This window comes from Falco biarmicus, chromosome 4 (genome assembly GCF_023638135.1).
Source record: "Falco biarmicus isolate bFalBia1 chromosome 4, bFalBia1.pri, whole genome shotgun sequence".
NCBI classification, from domain to species: Eukaryota; Metazoa; Chordata; class Aves; order Falconiformes; family Falconidae; genus Falco; species Falco biarmicus.
In genome coordinates this window covers 28,522,730-28,547,060 of record NC_079291.1, presented here as the reverse complement: position 1 = coordinate 28,547,060, position 24,331 = coordinate 28,522,730, and the positions used below count along the sequence as shown (strand labels likewise).

Sequence of the window (24,331 nt, the reverse complement as noted above, 5' to 3'; positions counted from 1 at the left end):
CGTGGTGTCCCTGTGAGACCAGCCGGGGGGCGGCTCGCCTGGGTGGGCAGGGGCCCGCTCCCGCCAGACGGGCGGGCGGAGAGGGAGGCGGCGGGGACCGGCCCCAGGCCGCCGGGCGGGAGGCGGCGCGCTGAGGGGCGGGCCGGGCCGGGCGGCGCTGCCGGGCGGCCGCCGCGGCGTGTGGGTGGCTCCAGGCGGCCGGTACCCGGCGACAGGCGGCGGGGTGGGAGGAGGCTGGCGGGGCGGAGGAGGAGAAGGGAGCGCGGCGGCGTTGCGGGTGTATCAGCTGGTGCTGGACTATGGTGCGGCTCGGCGGGGGCTGAGGCGCCGGCACCCCGTCCTCCTCCCTGCCCGCGGCTGCCGGGCGGCCCCAGCCGCACGTGTGGGATGTGAGCGCTGCCCGCGCCGGGGGAGCATGAGCTGTGCCCAGGCCGGCATTGTCCAGGTACGAGGGGCTGCTGCCGGCGAGGGCGGGGGGGGGGCGGCGGGGGGACGAGGTTGGCGTTGCCTCCCGGCGGCGAAGTGCGATGCGGGATGGGGCTGCCGGCGGCCTGGGCGCCGGGAAGAGCCCCCCGGGGCGGCGGGTGTGCGCTGTCATGGGTGCCCGCCTTTGTGCCTCGGGGCCGGCCGGGCTCTGCGGGAGCGGGACCCCCCGCCGTGTCCCCGGCGCTTGGCGGGGGGCTGCCCCCCAGCCTGCGGGCCCCGCTGGGGTACGGGCTCAGCCGCCGGTCTGCCGGCTGCGTTGCACTAGCGAGCAAATAGTGTAGAATGATGATGAGCGACGTGCCGGCGGGGACTGACATCATTTGTGGATGTGGATGCGCGCAGGCGGTGATGAAGAGTCCCGCGCTGAATTTTCGGTGGTTCCATCCCTTCCCTGTAGAAGGAGAAGCCCCCAGGTTTGCTTCTTGGCTCCTTGACAATGCAGCAAAATTTAAGGCACAAACTGCCTTGCCCCCCCACCCCCCGGCTCTGTTTGCTGTAAGCCAATCTTGTGACTTTGTATTTTGGTTATTACCTTGTGTTATTATGTAATTGCGTTTTTTCATTAGCAATTAAATAAAATAACTTATTGTAAGTACATTAAGAATGCTGCCCCAGCCTGTAGTGCTGTCAAATGCTGCTTTTCTCATTTTGCAGCCTGCATAGGTGATGGGCTTGCACTGACACAGGCACACGCGATTTGTTTCGTCGTCTCTCTTGCATCGTTTCCTGTGCATTCCTCTGTAGTTGCAGAAGAAATTACTTGGCCTGGGTTTAGATTTTTTGCATCCTGCTGTTAGGAGCTGCAGTAGTGCCCATTTTTTTTTTTTTTTAAATGCTGCACTCAGCAGAAGTGCGTAGCGAGACTGTACGGCGGGCGGGCAGTGCGCTCTCCGTGTATTTACCAGCGTCACCAGCTCGTTTTGTGGGGCACCTGGCTCTGTCTGGACACAGCAGCAATTAGGGGCAGGGTGCTGCTGCGCCGGTGGTGCCACATAGCAGGTGGTCAGCTGTGCCTTCCTGATTAGTGCTCATGCGAGGATTGCAGTTATTACAGTAATTCATTTTAGCTTGGGGATTCATTTTGAAAATTTGGATTTTCCACTAAGAAGGGATTATCACTTCTCTGTATAGTACGTGTGGTTTATGGAGGAGCAGCGTTGGGTTTGTATCCTGGCTGCTCTCTCTACTTTTAACTGTCTCAAACATGTGCCCATTTGGACAACAGGGATGCAACGTTGATTTTCATGCTGGACCAGAAGGAGATGTAAAAGGCAGCGCACATTTAGTCTATGCACAACACTCATCCTGTTGATGCAGTCTGTCTAGTATGGGGGGGTGGGGAAACAAGAGTTATCTGTCCTTATGGAGGAAATGCTGGGTCTGTTTGTTTGTTTGTTTCAGCAGGGTGAGTGGGGAGTTAGCTCAGAACAAAGAGTAGTCCGTCAGATGGCCAGTGCTTGCAAGGCGCGAGTGTCGTGTGAGTCGGTGGTTGGTATCACTCATGCGAAACATACGCTAACATGCTGCTGACTTAACGTGACCTGAGCTTTGGACTCCTAACCTTTTTAGTATCAATCAGCTCTTTTTTTATCAGCTTACTCATTTGAAACCAGAGCAGACCAGAGAATGAACTGATGCCCTCTGACTTTAACAGGAGCTATCATTATCTGAATGTGGTGGTGATTTATTTGAAAGCAAACTGTGTACACATGCTCCTAACATCCCAGAGAATTTATTTGAAGTCCATGTGCTTGGTATTTTGAATGCGTTCTAACAAACGAGATGGTATTGATTGTATTCCAATAAATAATTGGCTAAGACTTTAAAGTTAAAGTGCATCTTTCTGTGGCTTTGTTTCATGTATGTGACGTGTGATCTAGTATTCTTTGGGCTGGTGAGATAATCCCAGTGAAGCTTCGTGGAGTTTTGCATATCCTATGTCTGGTGCTAAGTAGCGTTCATTCAAGGTAGTGCTAAATCCTTCTCCTTGTCTCCTTTGGAATGGTTGTCTTACAAACAATGCAGTTACTTAAGTAAGTAAAGCGAGCAGAGCTTATTAGCTGCTTTCTGAAATACTGCAAAAGATGTAGTTGTGGTGTAGCGGGGGGAATTCAAGTTGTGAGCGTGATGATGCTGAATAGTTGGTGTCAGGCCAGGAGCTGTTCTAACAAAGAAGTTGAGTTACCTGTTTTTTTAAAGCTGTTGGAAATCTGTCTTTGTGGATGCAGGCATTAAGGTTGCCCTGTGGTTTCGACTCTGAAAGCTGTTTTTTAAAAATAAAATCCCACAAGACAACCTCTCTGTTCCCCCAGAAGTTAAACATCTTGTAAAGTTCAAACAGAAAGGCTTTTAGTAATTAAAAAAAACACCCAACAATTATGCCAAAGTATCTTAGTTTGCAGTGATGGACTTTGCTGGAGAATGTAATTTGTCATCACGCTCACTTTCCTTTTGTTCTTTCTAAGTGTCTGTCTGATCCTAAGTCTTTACCTACTTAGTTTCTTCCAAACATAGGGGTATCCACGAGGTCTGGCTTCAGCACGCATAGCACGTAGTCTTTGTAGGCCCCTATAGATAGGGAGGAGAGCTTGAGCCTTATACAAGTGCTGTGGTGCTCTCTCCTTCCCGTTCTGCAGAAGGGATGCTTGCCAGGCTAAGTCAAGTGTGCCTTTGACTGCTGCCCAGAACAGTTTCGTTGGAACATGAAATTTTGTAACATACGTGTGGCTTCCACAAGCGGATCATACCTACAGCTGTCACAGCTTTCCAGCATGTATAACTAGAAACCATCAGCGCACTGGGAGTCACCAGCACCTTGGTTGCTCCTGGGCCTCCAGTGGTACCAGTGCTGCCAGGAATGTTGGTTGCCGTAGCGCTGGCAGTTCCTTTGGATCGGCTTGGGGGAGTAGCTGGAGGATGGTCCTGCTCGTACTAGTTTCTGTATCTGCCTATTAGCATGAAAAGGAATTGCGATGCCCCCTTTTCTTCAGGATGTCTGCTGTTTGTTTATGCTCAGCAGCTTCTCGGTTTTGGCAATAAGGAGATGAGTCAGTTTTGCTTCTGTTTAAGGCTTTTTTTTACCCGTTTCTCTTGTAACATTTCATGTGCTGTTGGGATTCTGCAGTGGCTGAGTGGCAAACACTGCAGGGGTTTGGTTTAGTTCCTTAGAAATACATTTCTATTGGGCTTAGATATCAGGAATGTTAATTCTAATAGCCTGAACCAGGCTAGATCTTACTTATGCGTTTGCCCTAAACCACAGTAATATTTTTGTTTCTGTTGGTACTCTCAGGAGGGTAGGGGGCATACAACATAGGAAAAATAGAAGTACAGCCAGTAGCAAAGGGCAGGCTGTGATGCCACTTACTCCAGTTGATGTTTTCCAGCTGAGATTTGAGGCCAGCAGGATGCTTAGAATTTATTAGGAAGAAATGGCAAGGTTCTTTGATGTAGGGAGCCCAGGGTCATTTTTAGTACAGTTAATGAATGGTGGCTAGGCAGCTGTATAATGGGCTTGTGAGTCAGCCTTGGACTCTTTTGATCAGCTGTGTTATGGCTAGGGTATCCTGTCGTCAGCTCTGAAGTAGGAGGTTTGGATTCTTAGGGCAGGGCTCCTTAGGAGGGACTGGGACTGTCCCTTGGCAAGATGGTGTCCTCATCTCAGATGTTTGTGGGTTCACCAGAATATGGGCCGGTAAGACTGGTCCAAGCTACAGGCAAAATAGGCTGTTGTCATGGGCAGCAGGCTGCTGGGGGCAAAAGGCTGGCAGGAGCCTCCCAGCCTGCTTTTGCTTTGGGGAGAGGGAGGAGCTGGGTTGGAGCAGGGCAGCGCTGAGCTTGAAGCAGGGTTTCCCTGCTGCAGTACCTGTTGCAGCTCCTGTTTGTCCTCTCCCTCTGGTGTCGGCAGCAACAGAAACCTCAGCTCCCCAGGACTCTCCATTCCCAACTCCCCCCACTTTATCGTCTCACCCTCCTTTTCCATGAGTTAGGAGCAGCCTAAGCTTGTTTCTAGCCCCTCATCCTGTTGTCCGGAACGTTGCCTACAATGCAGATAAACCTTGAGATGGCTGGGGGGAAGCGATATGGTAAGGTGTTCTTTTTAGACACTAAAAAAGGGGGAAACCCTGGTGCTCTTTTTTGAAATATCGAAGTAAAAGATCAACACCATGCTCCCCGGGGGATTGCTGTGCTCCATTGTATTTACAAAGTTCTTTGAGGACGCAGCAACGCAGGCAGCATTCCCTTGCTGCAGAGCAGAAGGTCTGTGGGAGAGAGCGTGTGCACAGCAGTCAGGAAGGCTATTATTGAGACCTTCGCTGAGGTTTCATTTTATGCATTTAGCAAAACAGGCTCACTCTTTCACACTTCCCAGATATTTTTATATTTCTCTGCAGATGCTTGTAGAACACCAACATTTGTTTGGTTTGAAGCCTGAATTAAAATTCCCAACCAATGTGTAGAGGCAACGGGGGGTGGGGAAAGCAAGTATTTGCCCCAAAATTAAAATCCATTTAAATTTCAGTTGTTAACCCATGAAATAGCAATGCAGTATAGAATGTCTCTTGGACTGAATCACTTATGTTTAAAATGGAACATGCTCTAAAAATAAATGGGTAATTGCTTCAATGTAGTCAATATGGAATTTAAAGATGACTGACAGAGTGATTTGTCATCCATCTCTATAGCAGGAGTCATCTGGGAAGTCTGTGATGTTCAAGGCATTTGTTTCTATTAGCACCTTTTAAAGTGGTTTTGCTAATGAGCTTTTGAACACCAGGATTGAAATCTGTCATGTGGTATAATTAATTTTTCCATACCGTAGGAAAATGTGCCATGTGCACCTTCAATTACCAAATCGGGTTTCTCAGGTCCTGAAATGCGTGGTTCAGCAGGCCTATTGTTTCAGAGAAAGGAGGAGCATGCTGCTCTTCTGGTGCCAGCAATGAACTTGCTTTCACATGGCTCCATGCAAAATCTCGGATGGCGCCCTGCAAGCTTGGGAAGGGCTGATGTTGTGCTACCCGCTGTATGCTTTTTGCAGAGGGGAAGGCTGGTGGATACCCCTCCCAAACACCTGCATGCAGAAGAGATGCAGCAGGGAGTTGTGTCTTCCCAAGGGGGAGGGGAGAGCAAGAGAGGGAGGATGCTTGAGGAGATGGTTGAACAAGTTGTTCTCTACCGTATGCCTGTGAAACACCTGAGTATACGGAGCAGAGGGGTCAAGGAGCTGTTCTTTGAGTCTTGAGCATTGCTGTGACTCCTGCTCCTCCCTGAAAAACTATGCTGCCGAAGCCTGTCTTTTTAGCAGAACATACATTGTATGTTGTACAGGCTTTGCTGAGCTAGGTAAAAAGCCATGAAGTTGGAGATAATCCAGCTTTGCTTGCGAGCTGGATGCCTCTTGTAAGGCACTTCCTCAGCCATTTGAACTACAGTCCTCCTTCCTGCTGGATGCAACAAATGCACATGGGGCTACCTGCCTGGGCATCTGTGGGCATGCTTACAAGTGCTTGACAAACTGGTGGGGTGGATGGGATCATCTGATGTCCCAAGCTGGTCCTTGGACAGCTAGGTGCTTTCCTTTGAAATCTGGGCCCTGTCAAGACTGATAGTGTTGGAGACTGATAAAGTAGGAGATACTGTCTTGTGCCTACATTCTAATGCAACCTTGAGAAAATTTAAACTTGAAATTCACATTCTAATGTAGAGCATCCATCAAGTGTTGGATTATTTGTCAAGTGTCTTTAATGATGTATAAAAAAAAAAAAAAAGCTGTGGGAGAGGCCTTAGGTAAATATACCGTTTGTCATGCTACTTTTTATGTGTGACTGCATGGTTGCCTGAAGATGATGGACAGCAACAGATTTACTCTGAAGCAGCATCTTGATTTAAAGAGCAAGGTTTAGTTCTACAAGCTTCACATGAAAAGGGGGGGAAGTGGATGAAATGTTTAATTTCAGAGTCAGAACACACATTTCCAAGATGATGCTGTTCAAGATTCATGAAAGGCCAATTAGTCGTTAGATTGTCTGCTGCCTTGGTTACAGGCCCATGGAACCTCTAGAGATAAGGAGCGAGATCTTTTCATGAACTTCTGAGTTGCTTAATTTGACCACACCATGCTGTCAAACAGTAGTCAATGTGAGGTCAATACCATGATTCAGAAATAGTGCCTGCGTACCCTGAGTCATAGTAGAGACCTGATGCTGAGAGAAAGTATTATTGAGTCAAACCCTTGGGTCTAAAAATGAGCGGTGCTCCTCCTGAAGTTATTGGGAACTTTGCTTGATGAAGGGCAATGCTGCATGGCTTTCTATGATTATTTTTTGATTTATTTTTTTACAGAGCTGAGTATCATAGGGAAGCTGGCTGTTTGCTGTGCCGACATGAAGCACTGACATTTCTTTCTCATTACTCTAACAGCAGGCTAAAGCTGAAACAACCGTAGGAGTTGCTACCCAGGCCAGGTATTAAGGGCTAATGAGCTGAACTACATTTTCTTCTCTTTTTAGGCTAGAAAAGGATTCCAACATGGAAGCACCTGGTCCTGTGGTAGAACTCCTTCCCAAGACCCATCACTGTGGTGGCTTATAAGAACTAGGCTACCCAATTTACCTTCTTTTGGTTTCTACTTAATGTTCCTTAAGGATTTTTCTTTGTGTGTGAAAGGAAATAACCGATTTTTTTTATGAGCAAGGCTCCCATTAAAGAGTAAGATTTCCCACCTGATTAAAGGCAGAATTTTTTATGCTGGTCAAGAAACTGCATCCTGGTGTAGAACCATTACCTGCCCTTGAAATTTGACTTTGTATTACTCCTTCATGCTGCTCAGAACTGTCACTCTCAAAGCATCCTCTTCGCAGATTTTTAAAGGCTCTCCCTCCCTGCGCGTGAGCTTGCATTTCCCTTTTGATAGTCTTCTCTCCCCTTTCAACCTTTCCGCTTCCGGGTGATTGCAGAGTACTCTTGTTTTTGTTCCAATGCACTTGCAATCTTGTGTCTCAGACAATTAAAACATGGGTTAATAACTCAGACTAATTCTCTGTACCCAATAGCATGATGTAGGCTAAAGCCTTAGTGTCTGTACTCGAGCAATTATATTAGGGCATTTCTAATTAAAAACATGTATCATCTAATTGTGTCTGAATTCTTAAATATCTGTGTCTTTTGCACTGAACTGTGTATAAAGCAGGTGCAGAGAGGGTACGTGCACGTCCTAATGTACTTAGGGCGGTTTGCAATCCTAGTGTTTGATTTTACTGTTGCTGGGGAGGGAATGAAAAACTTTTGGCACCTGGGAGCAAAGTAACAAGCAATCATGGTGCAAGAAATGCAGAAAAATTGTAGCAAAGGTGTGGTAAAGTGTTCTGGGTGCTTCTGTGCATTTAGCTTGCCAACTGTGCTGCTGAGGTTTGGCTAGAGGTGGATCCTAGAGGAGGGTGGAAGCAGTGTCTTCTAGAAATCTGATCTAAGGATCAGCTGCTGAGTTTGCTTGATGGAGCTACATGGTAACTTCTAGATGTCAGCTGTATTGTCTTGTCCAGCTTGGAAGATAATCAAAAGCCCAGGGAAGTTGCTGCAGAACTTCTAGAAGGTGACAGACTACTCTTGTGCCCTCTCTCCTTTCCTCGTGTGTCTACTTGCAAAGGTGACTTTTGGAAGCCTGGAATAGGAGTAGTGGCCTAGGCCAGGCTCCCTGCAGGGGTGTCTCAACCCTGACCCCTCACTGTTTGGTTTTGTTTTTTTGGTTGTTTTTTTTTTTTTTGTAAAAAAAGGCAATCCTAAGATTAGTGCAAAATGAGTAAGAAACAATTTCCCAAAAGATCTTATGGGAAGTTGCTTTATTACAGAAAAAGGATGGATATAGGGTTGTGAGGGAGAGGTTGTATGTTTAAACCTCTACTTGGAGTGGGACTAGAAATGTTTCTGGCAGAGGCTCTGCTCCTGCAAAAGATCTTGATTGCCTAGTTGATATCCGAGTGACTTCCTAATAGTTATCAAATGTGGATTTTGTGCATGCGCATATGAATTATTTGTTGGTAAAACATGAGTTTGAGGTTTGGACTTGTAGTTAAATATATGCTTGTCCTGACCTATTTTTCCCAGCCTAATTCTGCCAGCTCTGTGTGTGCACGCGTGATTCTTGCTTAGGGAGTCACGCTGACTTTAGAAAGACAACACACCTTGGGAAGGCTGGTACGTAAGTAGTGGTAGCAGGCTCAGGGTTTGCATGAGATGAGTTGGGCTAGCTCAGCAAGGGGAAGATGTGGAATAGGATGTTTCAGGAGTTGTCTGCTGATTTAACACTGTATCATCTAGTAACTCAGGAAGGGTCATTGTGAATAATGTGTTTAACTGACTTGTGACCTCAGAATAGCTCTGCGATGGACAGGAGATCAATCCACTTGATGGCCTTCTAATAACTCACTGGAAAACCCAGTTCATCTCCTTTAGTTACCTGGACCATAAGGGATATAAATGCAGTATGGCTAATCCAAATAATCCCTGTGGGACCATGAGAGGAGACACCCACATGCTGAAATGGAAAGTGATGAGGGCCTTAAGCAAATGAAAATCTAAGCTGCTGTGAGTCTCCATGGCGCACTGAGTTTACTAGCTTATATGCAGGATGCCGTAGCCATGCTTTGTGCAGCACTGCACCAAAAAGAGAGCCATAAAAGACTAGCGTGGGTCAGCTGGATGTGCCTGGTTTACGTGTAGGCAGCAATAGGGTTCCCCCTCTGTGCTCCCTAGGGCTTTTGTTTCCAGTGTAATGTAGGCAAAGCAGCTTTATGCATCTCTGCCTGCCCAGAGTGCTTGTGTGTTGAGTTAGGTGCAAAGCTGGTTAACAGTGCCTGAAGGCAGGCAGGTCATCAGAAGCAGGTACTCCAAAACTGGTGTGTTGGGTAGGGTCTGTTGCTCAGGGAGGAGCTGCCCTCTCCAGGACGAGGTGTTACTTCTTCAGCACCTGATTCAGATCAGACCAAGATCCCTGACTTTCCAGGAATGTGCCCTGACAGGCAGGGAACTCCTCTAAGTGTGTGTGAGTATGGGATGTGATTTACACCCATGACCAAAGTTATGTTCTGCATAAGGGTTTTGAAGATTCACTGAGCGAGAGGGAGCATAACTCTGATTTAATGAGTAGAGGGGGGAGTTTCTGGATTGCTTTGCCAAGGGCCGGTGCATGTGTTTTATAATGCAGAATAGCAAATGGTACGTTAAAACATGTTTCTGGGATGCACAGGAGCAGAACACTAGGTCCATGAATCCTGTTATGTGGAAAGCAGAGCTCAGTAGCATTTCGAGTACCATTTTCAGCTTCAATGCCTGAATTATCTAAGTCCTGTTCTTTTGATCTGGCCTAAAATATTTACATTCAGTCTTGTCTTCTGAACCATTCTTACTCATGCCTCAGTGATGCGTCCAATGGGAAACTGCATGTTTGGCTTGTCTCATGCAGTAGTTTGGAGTTGTGTCATGGTATCTAATGGTGAGTATGAAAGCTTTCAGATACAAATTCCCGTGTAATAGAATACCAATATAATTCAGTCAGAGCTTTGGGAAACAACAGATTATATGTGGGAACCAGTTCTTCAAGCCTCAGAGGACCAAGGCTCAGAGCTCAGAAGGTTGTTTTGCTCACCTCAAATTTCAGAGTGAGAAGATGTAGGTGAGAGATTACTAAAAAATGCTTTCTAGCTGCACCACTCAGCCCAAACCATCGTCCTTCTAAAACCATTCCCCTTGATCCTGTGTTTGGTCTCTGATAGGTGGTAGGGCAGGAGGGAGCCTTTGCAGCCATAGAGGACTCAGCTGGACTTCATGCAAATGGAGGATTCCTCATTAGAGGAACATAGGTAATGTTGCAGTTTTTAAAGGAAGCGGGGTAAAAAACTTTCTGTACTTAAGTCAGCAGGTAAATTCTGCATCTACTGGAGGTAGCAGGTCTTCTGTCTAATAAAGAGCCATTTTTATGTAACCACTCTGGAGGAAAAAAATCGCCCTGTTTTAGGCCAGAGAGGGCTGGTGTTGAGCAGGCTTTCTTAGATACCACTGACCGAGTGCAATGTTCTTCCTCTTGCTGTGAGCACTTCGTCCTTGCAGTGCTGTCCTGCCAGGCTTGTCATTTTAGTCCAGCTTCAGGTGTGTTTCAGGAGCTCGGACCAGCCCTTGGCAGCCCTGCCGAATGCTGAGTCACAGGGAAGAGCCGGAGACACAAGTATTACTCAGATCCGTGCAGCACTGCTGGATTATTTGTCGAAAGCTAGAGACCCCTGCAAGTCACATACACTTCTTTAGTTGTTGATTGAGATTGTTTGGTGGTATAATTATGATGTTTGTTTTCAAATAGCTGGCTGCTTGAGTAAAGAGCTGAATTTGTTGCTATATGAGCCACCCTGAGGCTACTGAGCCCCTTAAAAAAAATAATAAATCAATGTATTTTTTGCTTGCATATATTTTTGGGGGGAATACATGTCATGTATATGTGCAGACATTGAATCACCCTTGTTTTGATGACTCCTTTCCCTGGAGTCTCTCACTTCTGGTGAAGACAGGTGACCTGGCAGGAGTAAATCCAATGCACTGCAAACATGCAGCATAATTATCTTCTTGAAGTAGCTCTGGTGCATGCATGTGTGGGAGGGGGGAGGCATATTAAGTAATGGAGCTGCATGGAAATGTGCCAGTGGAATGGGTTTCTGTCAGAAAAAGAAAAAAAAAAAAGCAGTTTTAAACAGAATCAAAATGTTCCTCATGAGAATGTGTTTGTACTGCAGCTGGCAGCTGTTCAGAGGACCTGGAGCCCTGCAGCCTTGTTTAATGATCAAATCCAGTTGGGAGAGATCAGAGATGGAGGTGTGGCAAGGTGGCGGTTGTTGTTATGCTTCCTCTGTAAGGAAGACTTCAAAATGCTTCGATTTCCCACAGTGCCAAAAATGAGACTTGACCTACTCTTCTTCATACAGTTGTTTCTTTAAAACAATTTTTTTTAAAAAATCTTTTAAAAACAATTTAAAAATTTAAAAACTGTCTCCAGTGCACAGTGTCATTATAGTGGTGTACTATTGTATTTACTTCGTGGAAGCCTGGGGCTGATCTCATTGCCATGCTGAGTTCATTTAAGTCACTGATCTTGCACTAGGGATGCATTTGGCCTGTGAGGTCTTAAAATAACTGTGGAAAGATTCACTGCATGTTTATGTGGGACAAAGACCACACAGATTTTTCAACTTGCAGTTTTGTAATACTTGCACACTGGAAAACAAAAGCATGTCAGTGAGGGAGTCCCCTCAGACATACAGTTTGGCTTTTTAGCTTGAAAAGATCACCTTGAACGGGGTTCCTGCTCCCTGTAATTCAATTTTTCCAGTTTAGATGCTAACATTGTTTTAGCAAGGTTCTCGTTTTTGCTTTGCTGCCAGAAGTGTCAGGAGGAAATTTTTTCCCCCTCATTATCTCTACATCCCTCCACCTCATAAACACCTTTTTTTTTTATAGCCATTGGAGGTTAATATGTCTATTTTCTCTCGGTAGCAAATAGTAAGATGTCTGGGCTTCCAGCCTACGCAGGTGCAAGTCAAGCATAGTGCTACTTACTGTTTAGGCCCTTCTGGGTTTGGTGGCATTGCAACCTTCTTATCTTTGGGTGCAAAAAGGCTTTGTCACAGCTGGGCTGTCTTACCTAGGATGCAGCAAAGGCAAACTCTGCAGCAGATAGTTCAAAAGTGGTCTTCAAGGAGATAAATGTCCCATCTTGGCTTCACTTCTCTTGTGGCCACCAAAACAGGTATCAGTGAAACGGACAGAAAAATGATTGTTTCAGCTAAAGTCTTACCATTTCAAAAGGTTTTTTTCTTCCCTTTTATGGTGTTTTGTCTTGTTACTGCAAAGACCTTTTTTTCACCCCTTGCCCTGTGGGTTGCTCAGGTGTGTTGAAGACCACCCTCCAGCTGCTTAGTTGGTCAAAATATGAATGTGGAAAATGTGTTTTTCTTAGTGTGAGCATTCAATAACACATTTGTTTGACAGCTGAGCAGTACCTTGTTCAGCGCGCACTGCGTAGCAATAACATACCAACTTTGCCATCTCCCAAGTAAGGTGAAGAATGAGGTTAATGGATTTTTTTTATTATCCTAAGACTATTTCTCATTCTGTTTAATTCACCGGTTTCTTGTGCTTGTTTGCTATCACTTGCCTTGCGTCCTGTGTATACAGATACCTTTCTGTCTGCCACTGCTCTGCACCTCTTTTGCTGGATAACAAGCTGGAGGGTGTCCCTGCTGTGTTACTGGTTCCCTGGTTCCAGGTATCCACATAGCCAGGGGTAAACTATTCTTAAAGTGCTCTTATCATCTGGGCAAAACTTGCAGGTGTCAAACTTTTTGTCTGCCCGTGGAAGAAGGAAGGGAGAAACAGCAGAAAACCTACCATGTTTTTATAGGCTGAGTGTAGACAGCCAAATATCTATGAAAAAGTTATAATTTGAAAGGTTCTTTCCCTTTAAAGTATCCTGCTGTCCATGGATGAAAATGGGCATCTTTCAGAGATCCATGTCGTGCTTTACCAGGAATGCTTAGCCATTTTCAGTTTAAGGAGCCTAAATCTTCAGACCTTAAATGCTCTACTAGCAGGGATGTGAACCCCTTTGTAGAAATGTGTTACCTGCCATTCAGCTATGTGTAACTGTGAAGCCTGAAGAACACAGGTTAAAAAAAAAAAGAAAAGTGTGGTGGGTTTTTTTTTTTCTTGCAGTTAAGTGGAGTTTTCTGTATTTCAGTCTGTGCCAGTTGCCTCTGGTCCTGTCGCTGGACAGCACTGAGAAGAGCCTTGCTCAGTCTGCCTCACTTCATCCCACCAGCTATTCATGCACATTGATAAGATTCTTCCTGAGCCTCTTCTTCTCCAGGCTAAATAATTCCAGTGCATCATTCTGCTTTTCTAGCCACTCTTTTTTCTGCATGTTAGTTATTTCCTTGTTTCCTTGGGTCAGGACATGCATTTGTGTGGCTGCATGGAGAGCTGTGTCAGGGGACCCGTGTTAGAAGTAACCTGTTATTTTACGCCATGTGGTTTTAACCCAGGAGAGGTCTGCTTGAGTGTTGTGTGAAGGCTTACAGCAATGCAAGCAAACACCCAGCAAGGACTGGGAACAAGGAGCGGTGGTCCTCCTTGTGGAAGTGTCAGTTTATGTTGGCTTAAAGTGTTTGTGGTAGTAGTCACTTGTGTGGACTGTAAACAGATGCAAAGATCAAAGGGTAAAAATATTTGATCTAGGCTTACCAGGAAACCAAGGCAATGGAGGTGGCATTTTGGCAGGGACTTTTGTCTGCTGTGAGAAAATCCCTTTTCTGTATTATTTCTTTACCCACATCCCAATGATTTTCTGCTTGGAATCTTTCTTAACTGATTGTGTTTCTGTGGATTTAGAACCCTTCAGTAGAGATCTGCTCCATGAAATCTCCCCTGCTTTCACTTTCCTTTGAACCTATTGACATTTTTATTGTAATTTGAAGGTGTATTTCACAGGTCAACTACCTGTTGTCTTAAAAGCCACTGCCTTTAGTATGTTATGAGCCTGACTCCTAGTGCCTTCTCTTGATGCCTGCCCCGGCTTGGAAGAGAAAGCAAATGATCCTCCCTTCTCCTTTCTGCTCTTGAGTCTGTGAACGTCTGTCATATATTCCCTCTGTCTTTTATCCTTCCCTAAATCTTCTTTTAATCTTCTCCCTTGCCTTCATCTTTAGTACCTGCATACCTGTCCTCTCTTGATTTGTTACCATTATGCTATTAACTCCTATTTTTCAGATACTACTTTTGTGTTAACTCCCAGACTAATCCTTTGCTAACGCCAACACCCTAATGAGCAGTTTTTCATCTCTTGTTGGAATTCTGTGCATCCTGTGTAGTCCTGTTTCTCTGCTCTCTCATCTGGATCCAGTGCCATTTCTTGTATGTGTTCCCTTTCTCTCCTTTGTCTCTTCCTGCTACCCATGTTTTGTTCATGCACTTAGTTTTTGATTATTATTTTTTTATTAGACCAAATTCAGTACTTTTCTCATGTTATTGTTAAATATAATTTTCTGTTTGTTGCCAAAAATCTTTGCCTGTGACTTGGTCATTTGTAGCCTTTTCTATTGTAGTTTTCATCTCATCAGCTTTCTGCAAGTTAAAATTTTGCTGTGAGGGCCTTTTTCTCCTCTCTTCCATTTTATCTGAATCCCAGGTCATTCTTTTTGTCTATTTATCTTAATTTTAACTTCATGGGTCTGCTGAGTACTGCAGATTCCTAAATATGTGTTCTCATGCCTTCTGTCCCTCTTGCTGGATAACTAACATGACTGAAGTGCTTGGTTTCTGCCATTGGTATGGCAACTCTTCATGTTCATTGAGCCAGTGTTAAGAAACCACCTGAGTAGTTTATTGCTTTCTTCCTTCAGATCCTTCCCAAATATTTACTACTACAAAATGGCTATTGCAATAATATCTGTAAACTGCTGTTATATATTTATCTTGTCTATATATGAAGTTATCAGGTTTTTGGTGTACAGATACTGACTTGCATGATTCGCAGCTCAGTGCTATACCTTGCATTTCACAAAATTATGTCTGATGTTAGCCATTTGAGACAATTGTTTCTGATGTTTCTGACGTTTTTGACTTTGCCTTATTAGTAAGTGATATGATATTTAAATCTTCCAAAATGCGGAAGACCTCAGTGAGTTTGGCTTGGGATTTTCATGCACAAGCTGCTTATTGGGATTGTTACGGCTGTTGGAGGCTGCTGAGGGGTCCTGTCCTTTTTGGTGGATGTTCTGAGGATCTTTCTCCCCCTGTTGTATTGCGCATCTCACCTTACTTTTAGCTGGCTAGATTTGAGCCCTCTTGTGCCAGTGAAATAACAGGGCTGTCTGTAGTGGGGAGAGGGGCTTGGGATGAACAATTCTGTATTTTAAGTTGGCTTTCCCAGTAGGGATATTGCTCTCTCCAGAGACCCTCGATGCAAGCTTAGGCAAAACAGCTAGAACTGGATGATGTAAAACTTACCTTCTATTTACTACAGGTTGTCTGTAGGCAATAGAGGACTTGAATTGCTGGTCAGTATATCTATGATGGTTCATATTAGCATTTTCTTGAAGGCTGTATTGCTAGCATCGCTCATGTTTGTCTTCCTGGAGAGTTTAGTTTTGCTTTAACAGAGGGGCTGCATGTCATTACGTTCAATGGAAGGTGTCACAAGCAGTAATGGTTGATGCGTAATCACCAGCACGTAACCATGTAGAACAGTATACTTTTTGGAAAGTACAAAGGGTAATCACATATCCAGCCAGTATTTCTGTCCACAAAGACTGAAAAATGTTGGAGACTCTGCCAATGTAGGAATTTTCAGGGCTTCTGGTTTGGAGACTTTCTGTTGTGCAATTGGGGTGCTTACAAGGTTCACGATTTGAAGACTTGCAGTACATGCTCTTTGGGGATTTATTTCTGGAAAGGAAAGCTGAGATTTTTTTCCTGGACCCTGTGACTTATAGTAGGAAAAGCATTGGCTTTTATTAAACTCATGGAAGTGCTCTTCCCACTGGAAGGCAGTTAGATTTGGGGGTCTTTCTCCCCTTCTTGCAAACAAACTCTGCTCTGTAAAGTTTGAGATAGCAAGAAAGAACCTTTTATTGTTTTGGTTTTTTTTAACTTGGCTGTGCTTCACTTTTTCCTTTACAGTCTTATAAGCCTTGTTGTATGGCCTTGTATGTTGTGTATTTAAAAAATGTCATTGTTACTCACTTAAATCCCCTCATCTTCTCTGAGGGTTAATCAAGGGAGAAACTTTCTAACCCATGAAAGCAGAGTAGTGAGACTATCTCTGTTCTGACATGTTAAATAAAGGAATCAAAGGGAAATAATACCCTGTGATGGTACCTCAGGGAAGATTTAATTAAGAAAATGAAATTGCATTAAGAGTGACCCATTGTGGACTGCCAAAAAGCCAACAGATGAGGGGAGAAATTTGCTAGCAGTGTCTGCCCATCAGTAAGGGCTTGCACAGTGTACCAAGCCTGTGAAATACGATGCTTAAAGCAATGTTTAATTACCTGATTGCTTAAGACAGTCTCTTTAAATTCAGTACTGCAGGGAGCACATCTAGCCTGTGAAATGGCCTGCAAGTTCTGGGGATCAGGGCTGGTCACGGCATGTGGCCATGCATGTGGGTATCTGCTCATGCCTCGCTTAGACTTCATGTTAATGAGTCGCCTGCGGTTCAGAGATACCAGCTAATCCCAGCCTTCGCGGGCTAGAAGGGAGCTGCTGGCTGGTACATGGCATCAGTTGAGGAGTACTGTTCAATAGCCGTGCAAGCCTCACGTGAACTTTTACCTGGAGCAGAGAGGATAAGTTCACTAAGATTTCAGCGAGTTTGTGTTATTTTAAGTCAACGGGGTCCACTTTCCGTGCATGTTGGCCAGAAGCAGTTTTGCACTTACAGAACCCTGGAGGTGCAGGGGCAGGTAACTGGTTGGCAGATCAGCAGAGGAGCGGAGACCAATGTGTGATGGCAGATACTAAGAAAGCAGCAAAACCCATTTCTCTTGGGCTCGTGCTGCCCTAGGTCTACTAGAGGCATGAAACGGAAGCCGCTCGCTTCTTCCCTTGGTGTGACCAGGCTTTGTAAAGCTGAGCTGTGCGTTGGGGGTGAGCGTGTCCATGTTCTGCTCTTGCCTGTACAGGTGAGGGTTGTTTCTTGATTCACAGCTGAGGATTGAATTGGGAAACTGGAAAGAGCATATGAACTGAGGCGGAGGGAATGTAGGGAGCATAACATTTGATCCTTTACTCTCCTAGGCAATCCTTTTGAAAAGCATTTGACTCACAGGGTCTCGAACAAACTAGGGAATGACATTTACCAGATAAAGGCTGCAAGAATGGATCCAATGTCTGTAATAACAGGTGTGATTTTGTAAGTCAGCACTTGGCCCTGTCTAAGGCTGAGCCCTGCATGCTGTCTGGGTCCCCAGAGGTGTCTCTCGGCCTGTTCTCTGGCAATTACGCAGGCATTCCCCGGCTCTCACCATTAGTGTAATGGCTAGCAAGAGCATCACTTATCCCTTTGCTCCTGAGTGGCTATTGCTTCCATAATCTCTTTTGCATTAAACTAATGGATGACTTGTGCGTGCAATTTCCACCCCCCACCCCCCCACGGTGAGTAGGGTACCTGTGATTGAAAGACAATTTGACAAGAAATTGGAGCAACTGTCATATCTTGTTGTGTCCCACAATCTTCTGCAAAACTTGGTTAAAAGTGTGCAAATAATAGAAAATGCCAGCTGACAAAAAGAAAAACACCCCCACATTCAATTACTTTCTTGCTATGTAATTCTTCAATTGCAAGAAAGCAGATTCTCATCACAACTAGTCATTTTACCTGGCTTTTATTTATTTAACTTTTAGTTAGAAGTGATATTTAAAGTAGCTATTTGATAAAACGGAGTAGTGACCATTTCAAAGCCATCCCTTATGAAAGAGGAAGAAAAATTCTGCTTACTGATGTGGTACCTCTCTTACTGTAAAGTCACGGTGATTTTACAGACCTGCTTCATCTTCTCTGGGTTTAAAACATCATTCCAAGAAATAAGCATCTCTTCCTGTTTTTTTCCTTTGGTCAGTCATATTGTGTCCTTCTGTTGGCCATCTTTTTTTTTTTAATTTAGTGCCTATACGTGGGTCCTTGCCAGTCCTATTCTTGGGGAGTCAGTTTTATAGAGCACAAATGACTGCTGTGTCTGTTCCACAAGGGCATAGGAGCACAGAGCTGGAAGCGACCTGTAGAACCAGGAGCAATGATGCCTGCAGCGCTTGCCAGGAGGTTGTGCAGCTGCTTTTAAAGGCTGCTCAGGATGGAGAGTCCACAGACTCCTCTTGAAGCATGTACCTGTGCTGCTGTCTTTATTGTTAGGAAGTTTTTCAAAATGTCTAGGCTGACTCTTGCTGTGGTGTAAATCAGTCCCATCCCCTGTGGACACAGAAGAAATACTCTGTCTTTACAGTAGCATTGTACATATGAAACACTGTCACTTGCATGGTTCTTCCCACTCTCTCTCCCCTCTTTCCACCCCCCCCCCCCCCCATTTCTGCTAGCCAATGTTACATATTACATATTTTTAATGCAATATTTTAATTTTACACATTACATAAGCAATTATACAAATATCTCTATGAGCTGGTTTTCCTGAGTTCTGCACTTTCCTGTGGCTCTTCTCTGGACTTGCTCCGGCTGGCTTATCTTTTTCTTCAAAGGCAGCACCCAGGTAAGGATGTAGTACTGCAGATGAAGCTTTGCTGGTGCTCGGTAGAGTGGAAGGAGAACTCCATGGGCCACAGTCCTGTTTATCTGTTCCAGCCTGCTTGTTTGTTTGTCTTGTGCTCAATAGCTTGGCTCTGACTCATGGTCAGGTTGTCATCCCTTCTTACCAGTGGATTCTCACAGAGGTCTCTTACCTGGCTTGAAGTTGTCCTTTTATGCAGTTATTATATTGGTCTAACAGATTTAGTGAGTCAGCTCTTTCCTGTCATCCAGCTAAAGATGGAGCAGGACTAGCCCACAGAATTCATCCAGGTATGTGCTGTGTGCTCATGCAGAATCACTGATAACTGCTGGATACAGCTCTCCAAGTTTTCCATCCAGCCTGAATTAACTTCACCTAGATTATGTTTTCCAAACTTTGAGAATGTTGTGTAAGACTAGACCAAAAACCTGATGTAAAGTCAAGATATAAAGTACTGGTGCTTTTTCCTGAGCCACAAAAGTGTTACTTTGCTGCAGAAGGAAATTAAATTGGTTTGAGGTGATTTGTTCTTGAAGAATCTGTTCCTTATTGCTTCCTGTCCCAATCTCTTGATGCTGTTTTTGGATTTGGCCCACTCAGCTTTTGATGTCTCATGAAAGTAAATGCCTGCCAGAGGGATTACAGCCCAGGTTTATTACTCTTTGCCTAGACTTTGCAGCCTTCTGGGGCAGGCTCTGGGTTTACCTGTGTGCTCTAGAGAAGTATCTGGTAAATCTTGAGCTCTTCTGCAGTCTAAATAGTAAGATTTTTACAAATTTGATGTCAAGGGAATAAAAAAACCCAGATTTTTTTCCCTTCTCCCCAGGGACTGTTGCAGAATCCAGAAGTTAATAAACTGGCCAGGTGCATAGTGTGTCAGCTGGTCCTATGCTCTGTGCAGCAGCTGCCAGCTAGAAAAGAGTATTTGGTATTATTACCTGGAATACTTTCTATATTATTTAGATGGCATCCAAATAGAAAAAAACACTGCTACTGCAGATAAGCAGCATCTTTCTTTTTTTCCCCCAGTACCTCATGCATTTGTAGCCAAATGAATGAATGAGGTAAAGTTGAATCCAATATGTAGCATAAACTTATTTTATTTATGATATAGTTTAAATAAGTTTCTGTAGTTTTATGATTTGCTTTTTCCCCTACTGTGTGTGGGGAGAAGATCTTTATGGATGAGAAGTCTCAAAGTGTCTTCTAGATACCTGTTTATACTGAGAAAGCAGGGCATTTAGAAAGAAACAGAATTAAAGTGGTAGCATTTCAGTGGGTCAGGTCATCCTAGTATGGATGTTTTGCAGGGCTTCAGTCTGTCCCCAGCAAGGTGGATGTTAGATCCCAGCTGTCTTCAGAGAACAGGAGCGCTGAAGGATATTAATCCATTTTTAGGTGTATATTTTAGAGACTTTTTGTGAGCTGCATCTGAGTCCTAAAACTTATTCTGATCTAAAATACGCTTTATTTACTGTAAGTTACTTTATTGCTGTGTAGTTGTGGAAAGCTTCTACCGGTCCTCCGCATTTAGTACAGTGCAGGTTATCTGCTTTACTAAGTTTGTTTCTTGCTGGAACTCTAAAAAGCGTTAACGTGCCTCACAACTTGATTTATCAGATGTAACATGCAGGCGAGAAGACCTGCCTTGATGCTGTAAATATAGAAGTGTTGATTTTATGTCTAGTTTTGTGAAAAGATGTATACAAGAAAACAGGTAGACCCCCTAAGATTTCAGAGGAGCATCTCTGTAGCCTGTGTGGAGTTATAGCAGGGTGAGTTTCAGGCACTTGGATGTCTGTACTGGTTTTCACTGACAAAGCTTTTGGACTGGTGTATCTGCAAGGCTTCCCCTGCTGTAAATTTTTTGTCAAGAGTTAAACTCTTCATTTTATTCTGAAGTCTGTCAGCTTGAGGAAGATGGCATGTTTCTTATTTTTAGTGTTTGTTTCCACTTGTCACACAGAAAATTAACTGGTTGAATTTTAAATCTCCAGTATGAGTCTACACTCAAATGCATTTATAAAATACAAAAATCTTTGTGGTTGTGAGTTATAAAAACTTCAAATTGTCAGTGTTGAGTGCAGAGCCATCAAGTGTGGAGAACTGATATGATTAGGAGATGCAATATATCTTCCATAAAACACTATGTATTTTGTTTGACAAGATTTAGCATTAATTCAGGAAGGGATTATTGTTCATGATGAGTCTTTAAACATTCATTTGTTTCTTCATTCAGAGGTTTTATTGTCAGTGATTCAAGTTGATTCATGAACCAATGAACTTACTTTGTCCCTGATCTGGCAAAGATTTAGACATATCTTTAATTTTGAAACAAGAAGACTATGCATGCTGATTAGAGAGACTCTGCTTAAAATTAATTGAATGGGCTAAAGCAGAGTTTGTGTCTATCAGATTTTGCTCAAGGAGCCTAAACGCTTAGGATTTGGCTACTGGGAGGATTTAAGATACCTCATAAGTCCTTAAAATAATTTAGTGGTGGCTTTTAGTTATAGCTGCTATTCATTTAAAGAAAGAAGAAGAAAAAAAAATTATTGGTGTTTTAAAAGTGTAGGGAAATGAATGCAAGTTCTCTGTATCCACCATTCACTTTAAAAGGATGCCTAGATGATTTTTCAGGTGTTTTCTTTAGAGTGAACATCAGTTCCTTAGTCTCTTTAATCAAGATCTTAATCTATGTCGTGGGTCATGGTTTGATTCATGTATCTTATTAAATAACATGCGTTTTATGCAACTTTTACAGATAATACTTTTTTGCTTCCGTCTGTGCTTTTTGAAGTTGACTTAGAAAAATTGTTGAGCAAGGTTTTTTGGTGTCTAGATAGTCTGAAAATAAGTCTTAGATTTTTCACATATGTTGTTCAACACTTTGAAGCCCTTAACTACACTGGTTCGGAGAACATGGTTAAAAGAAGTGACATCTCGGAAAGCATTGTGTGAATTATTGGTAAATGTTGATGTTTTAAGAGTGACCTCGTTTTTGTCACTTCTCATTAGGTTTGCTAATATTTCTAAACATTTGGTTTTTCAAGGAAGAATTACTCTTCCCTGGCTTCTATTCCTCATGAAGATGCGAAGCTGGATCTGACATGATCTCCATGGCAGCACACATTAGTTTCCATGGCAACATTTTTCACAAACAACCCTACAACTTTACTACAGTGTCAAACAAAAGGAGAAGCTGACTGTTGGAACAGGCTCTGATGAAGCTTAAAACTAAAGAGGGGGAAGGGAGGAAACATGGAAAGAGCTTGGGTGAGATAATGGCTTCTTGCAATTTGTGCCTTTAAAGCTTTTGCCCCAGGGTAAGCACATCATTTAAAAAAAAAAAAAACCCAAAAAAAACAAAACCACCCCCCCCCCCAAAAAAAACCCCCCACAAAACACCGAAACACCAACGACCCTAAATTCTCTGGTCTATAACTACTGTGCTACCCAGCTGCATTCCTGCACATGAGTAGGTAAATGATGTGCTGTCACAAATCTTTTGTCCCAAGATACTACTTTAGCCTGGTTTTGGAAGGAAATGAGGCAGATGGAATAGCAATCCTCTGTTCTGGTTGTCCCTTTGTCTCTCTCCTACTGTACACCCCCCACCCCCCCTCCCCCTCTAGCTTTTGACCCCATTGATCAAAGTATTTGAATTTGGCCCCTCTGTCAAAGTTGAGGAGGTAATTAAGCTCCTCTAGGTGTTGTGAAGAGCTGGGTTCTGGCTCCCTGCTCAGACCCTGGTAGGAGGCTGTCGGCACCAAAATTGGAAAATTACAGGTATCAAAGTTAGATGGGTTTAATAAGTAATGTATGATGCCTGGTTCCTTTGGTCTAAATTCAGGAATGTGTTTAAGCATGTGCTTTGTGTGTCTCTTTTTCTCATGTGGTGCTTTTCTAAGGGGGCTAAGAGGTTGATACTCTTGAAACAGTTGGGGTTGCTTCTCTTTCGAGATAATGGTACTGGGAAGGCACGAGGGAAAATATGAAAGGACTGCAAGGTGTGAAGGTGCACTCAAACCAAATATAATCCATACTTCAGGCTTGTATAATGCAAAGATTGCAGGCAATAGGCTTGTAGCATTGTGCTTGTGTTGCATGTTGTCTGGTCCAGAAGCTAAACCACATTTTTTCCTGGCCCCCGCCATGTACTTGTCAGGCTTCTACTGGTAACCAAACGTGAAAATACAACGTAGACAGGACTTGTAATGAGAGGGTTTGGGAGTGCAAGCAAGGATAAATCAGTGTGTGCAGTGGTCTGCTCTGTTATTTTGGCTGCGTATATCTCCCCTGTCTCTGAAGAATGCGGTTCCACATGCATGGGAAGGGTTGCGTCATTGCATTTGTGTCACTGGAAAGGTGATGGTGTTTTGGTAGTGTCTGCTTGTCAGCTGCATTGGAGATGGTTTTTAAAAAAGGAAAAAATATGAAAGTAGCTTAAAAATTTATACTGACCTTGGTTTAGAAGTGCAAGGCTACCTCATTACTCTTTGTCACTTCAAAGTGGCTCCTATCAAACTTAGTATGGAATACTATCTTGTGTGTAAGCTTTTATGGGAAGATGGGAGGGGTTTTGATTTTTCTCATTTTCTTTTTTTTTTTGTTTAGAAATATTAGGCTACATTATAGAGGTAACTGCAAGGCTTAAATGCAAGTGTTCTGAAAATTAAGTCCTTTGAAGTTTATGGTGAAACAAAGATGCATGCAAACTCTACACGTATTAAAAGGCTTGCCTATAGCAGTGTTAACTGTATAACCAGCCTATGCTGTGCTTCTGATTTTGATTTAAAAAAAAAAAAAAAATACCTGTGAAAAACTACTAAGCTTCCAAAATACCAGTACTGAAACTTTTCTGTAGCTGAGCTGCCATCTCAAAACACTTAGGAGGGCTGATGTGGAAATTCAGATACTTTTACTTAAATTCACAGTGGTTATGTTGTGCCTTGCCTAGGCATCACAGGTGGCTTGATTAGTCCCTTCCAGACTGACACAACCTGTCTTGGGTTGATGCCTGCTTAGCTTTCGGCCTCTTTCCTGCCCATAAGGCTCCCCAAACGCAATCAGTGGTTCTCAAGCTTGATTTAGATCTGCAGCGGTGGTCAAGCCCATCTGTCCTTCTAAAGGGTCTTAGCTGGTTTCCTATCCTAGTCAAAAGCAGCTTCTCCAGCTATGGTCTTCCATGTTTTTAAGCTTGTATTCAAATACATTTGACTGAAGAATGTAAACTAGACTCACGTCAGTTTTTCTGTATGTTTGACCAGGACAGGACTGATGTGGATGGTTTGCCAGTGTTATGATTTCAGCATGTCTTCCCGTTACTGTGAACTGTGGGTAATACATTGCTTTCTTCGGCTTTGCCTCAGAGTGTTAAAATTGCAATGTGGGCTCACTGCTGAAGAGCTACCAACATATCCGTCTGAATGAAAACTGTGAATTTGTTCCATGGTTGTAAAAATACACAGAAGCTCAATGAAACAAGTTTATCAAGAGGTTGGCAAATGTAAAAATGTAATATA

At 43.8% G+C, this 24,331-nt stretch overlaps 1 protein-coding gene across 2 annotated transcripts in view; it reads left to right on the top strand.

The window, feature by feature from the left end:
• Positions 1–207: 207 nt before the first annotated feature.
• The window catches only part of HECW1 (HECT, C2 and WW domain containing E3 ubiquitin protein ligase 1), a 258,174-nt gene continuing 234,050 nt past the window's right edge, over positions 208–24,331 (top strand). For both annotated transcript variants that reach the window (XM_056337048.1, XM_056337049.1), the window contains exon 1: positions 208–445. In XM_056337048.1, the coding sequence (XP_056193023.1) occupies positions 416–445 (30 nt within the window). In that variant the 5' untranslated portion in view covers positions 208–415. The remainder of the gene's footprint in view (positions 446–24,331) is intronic.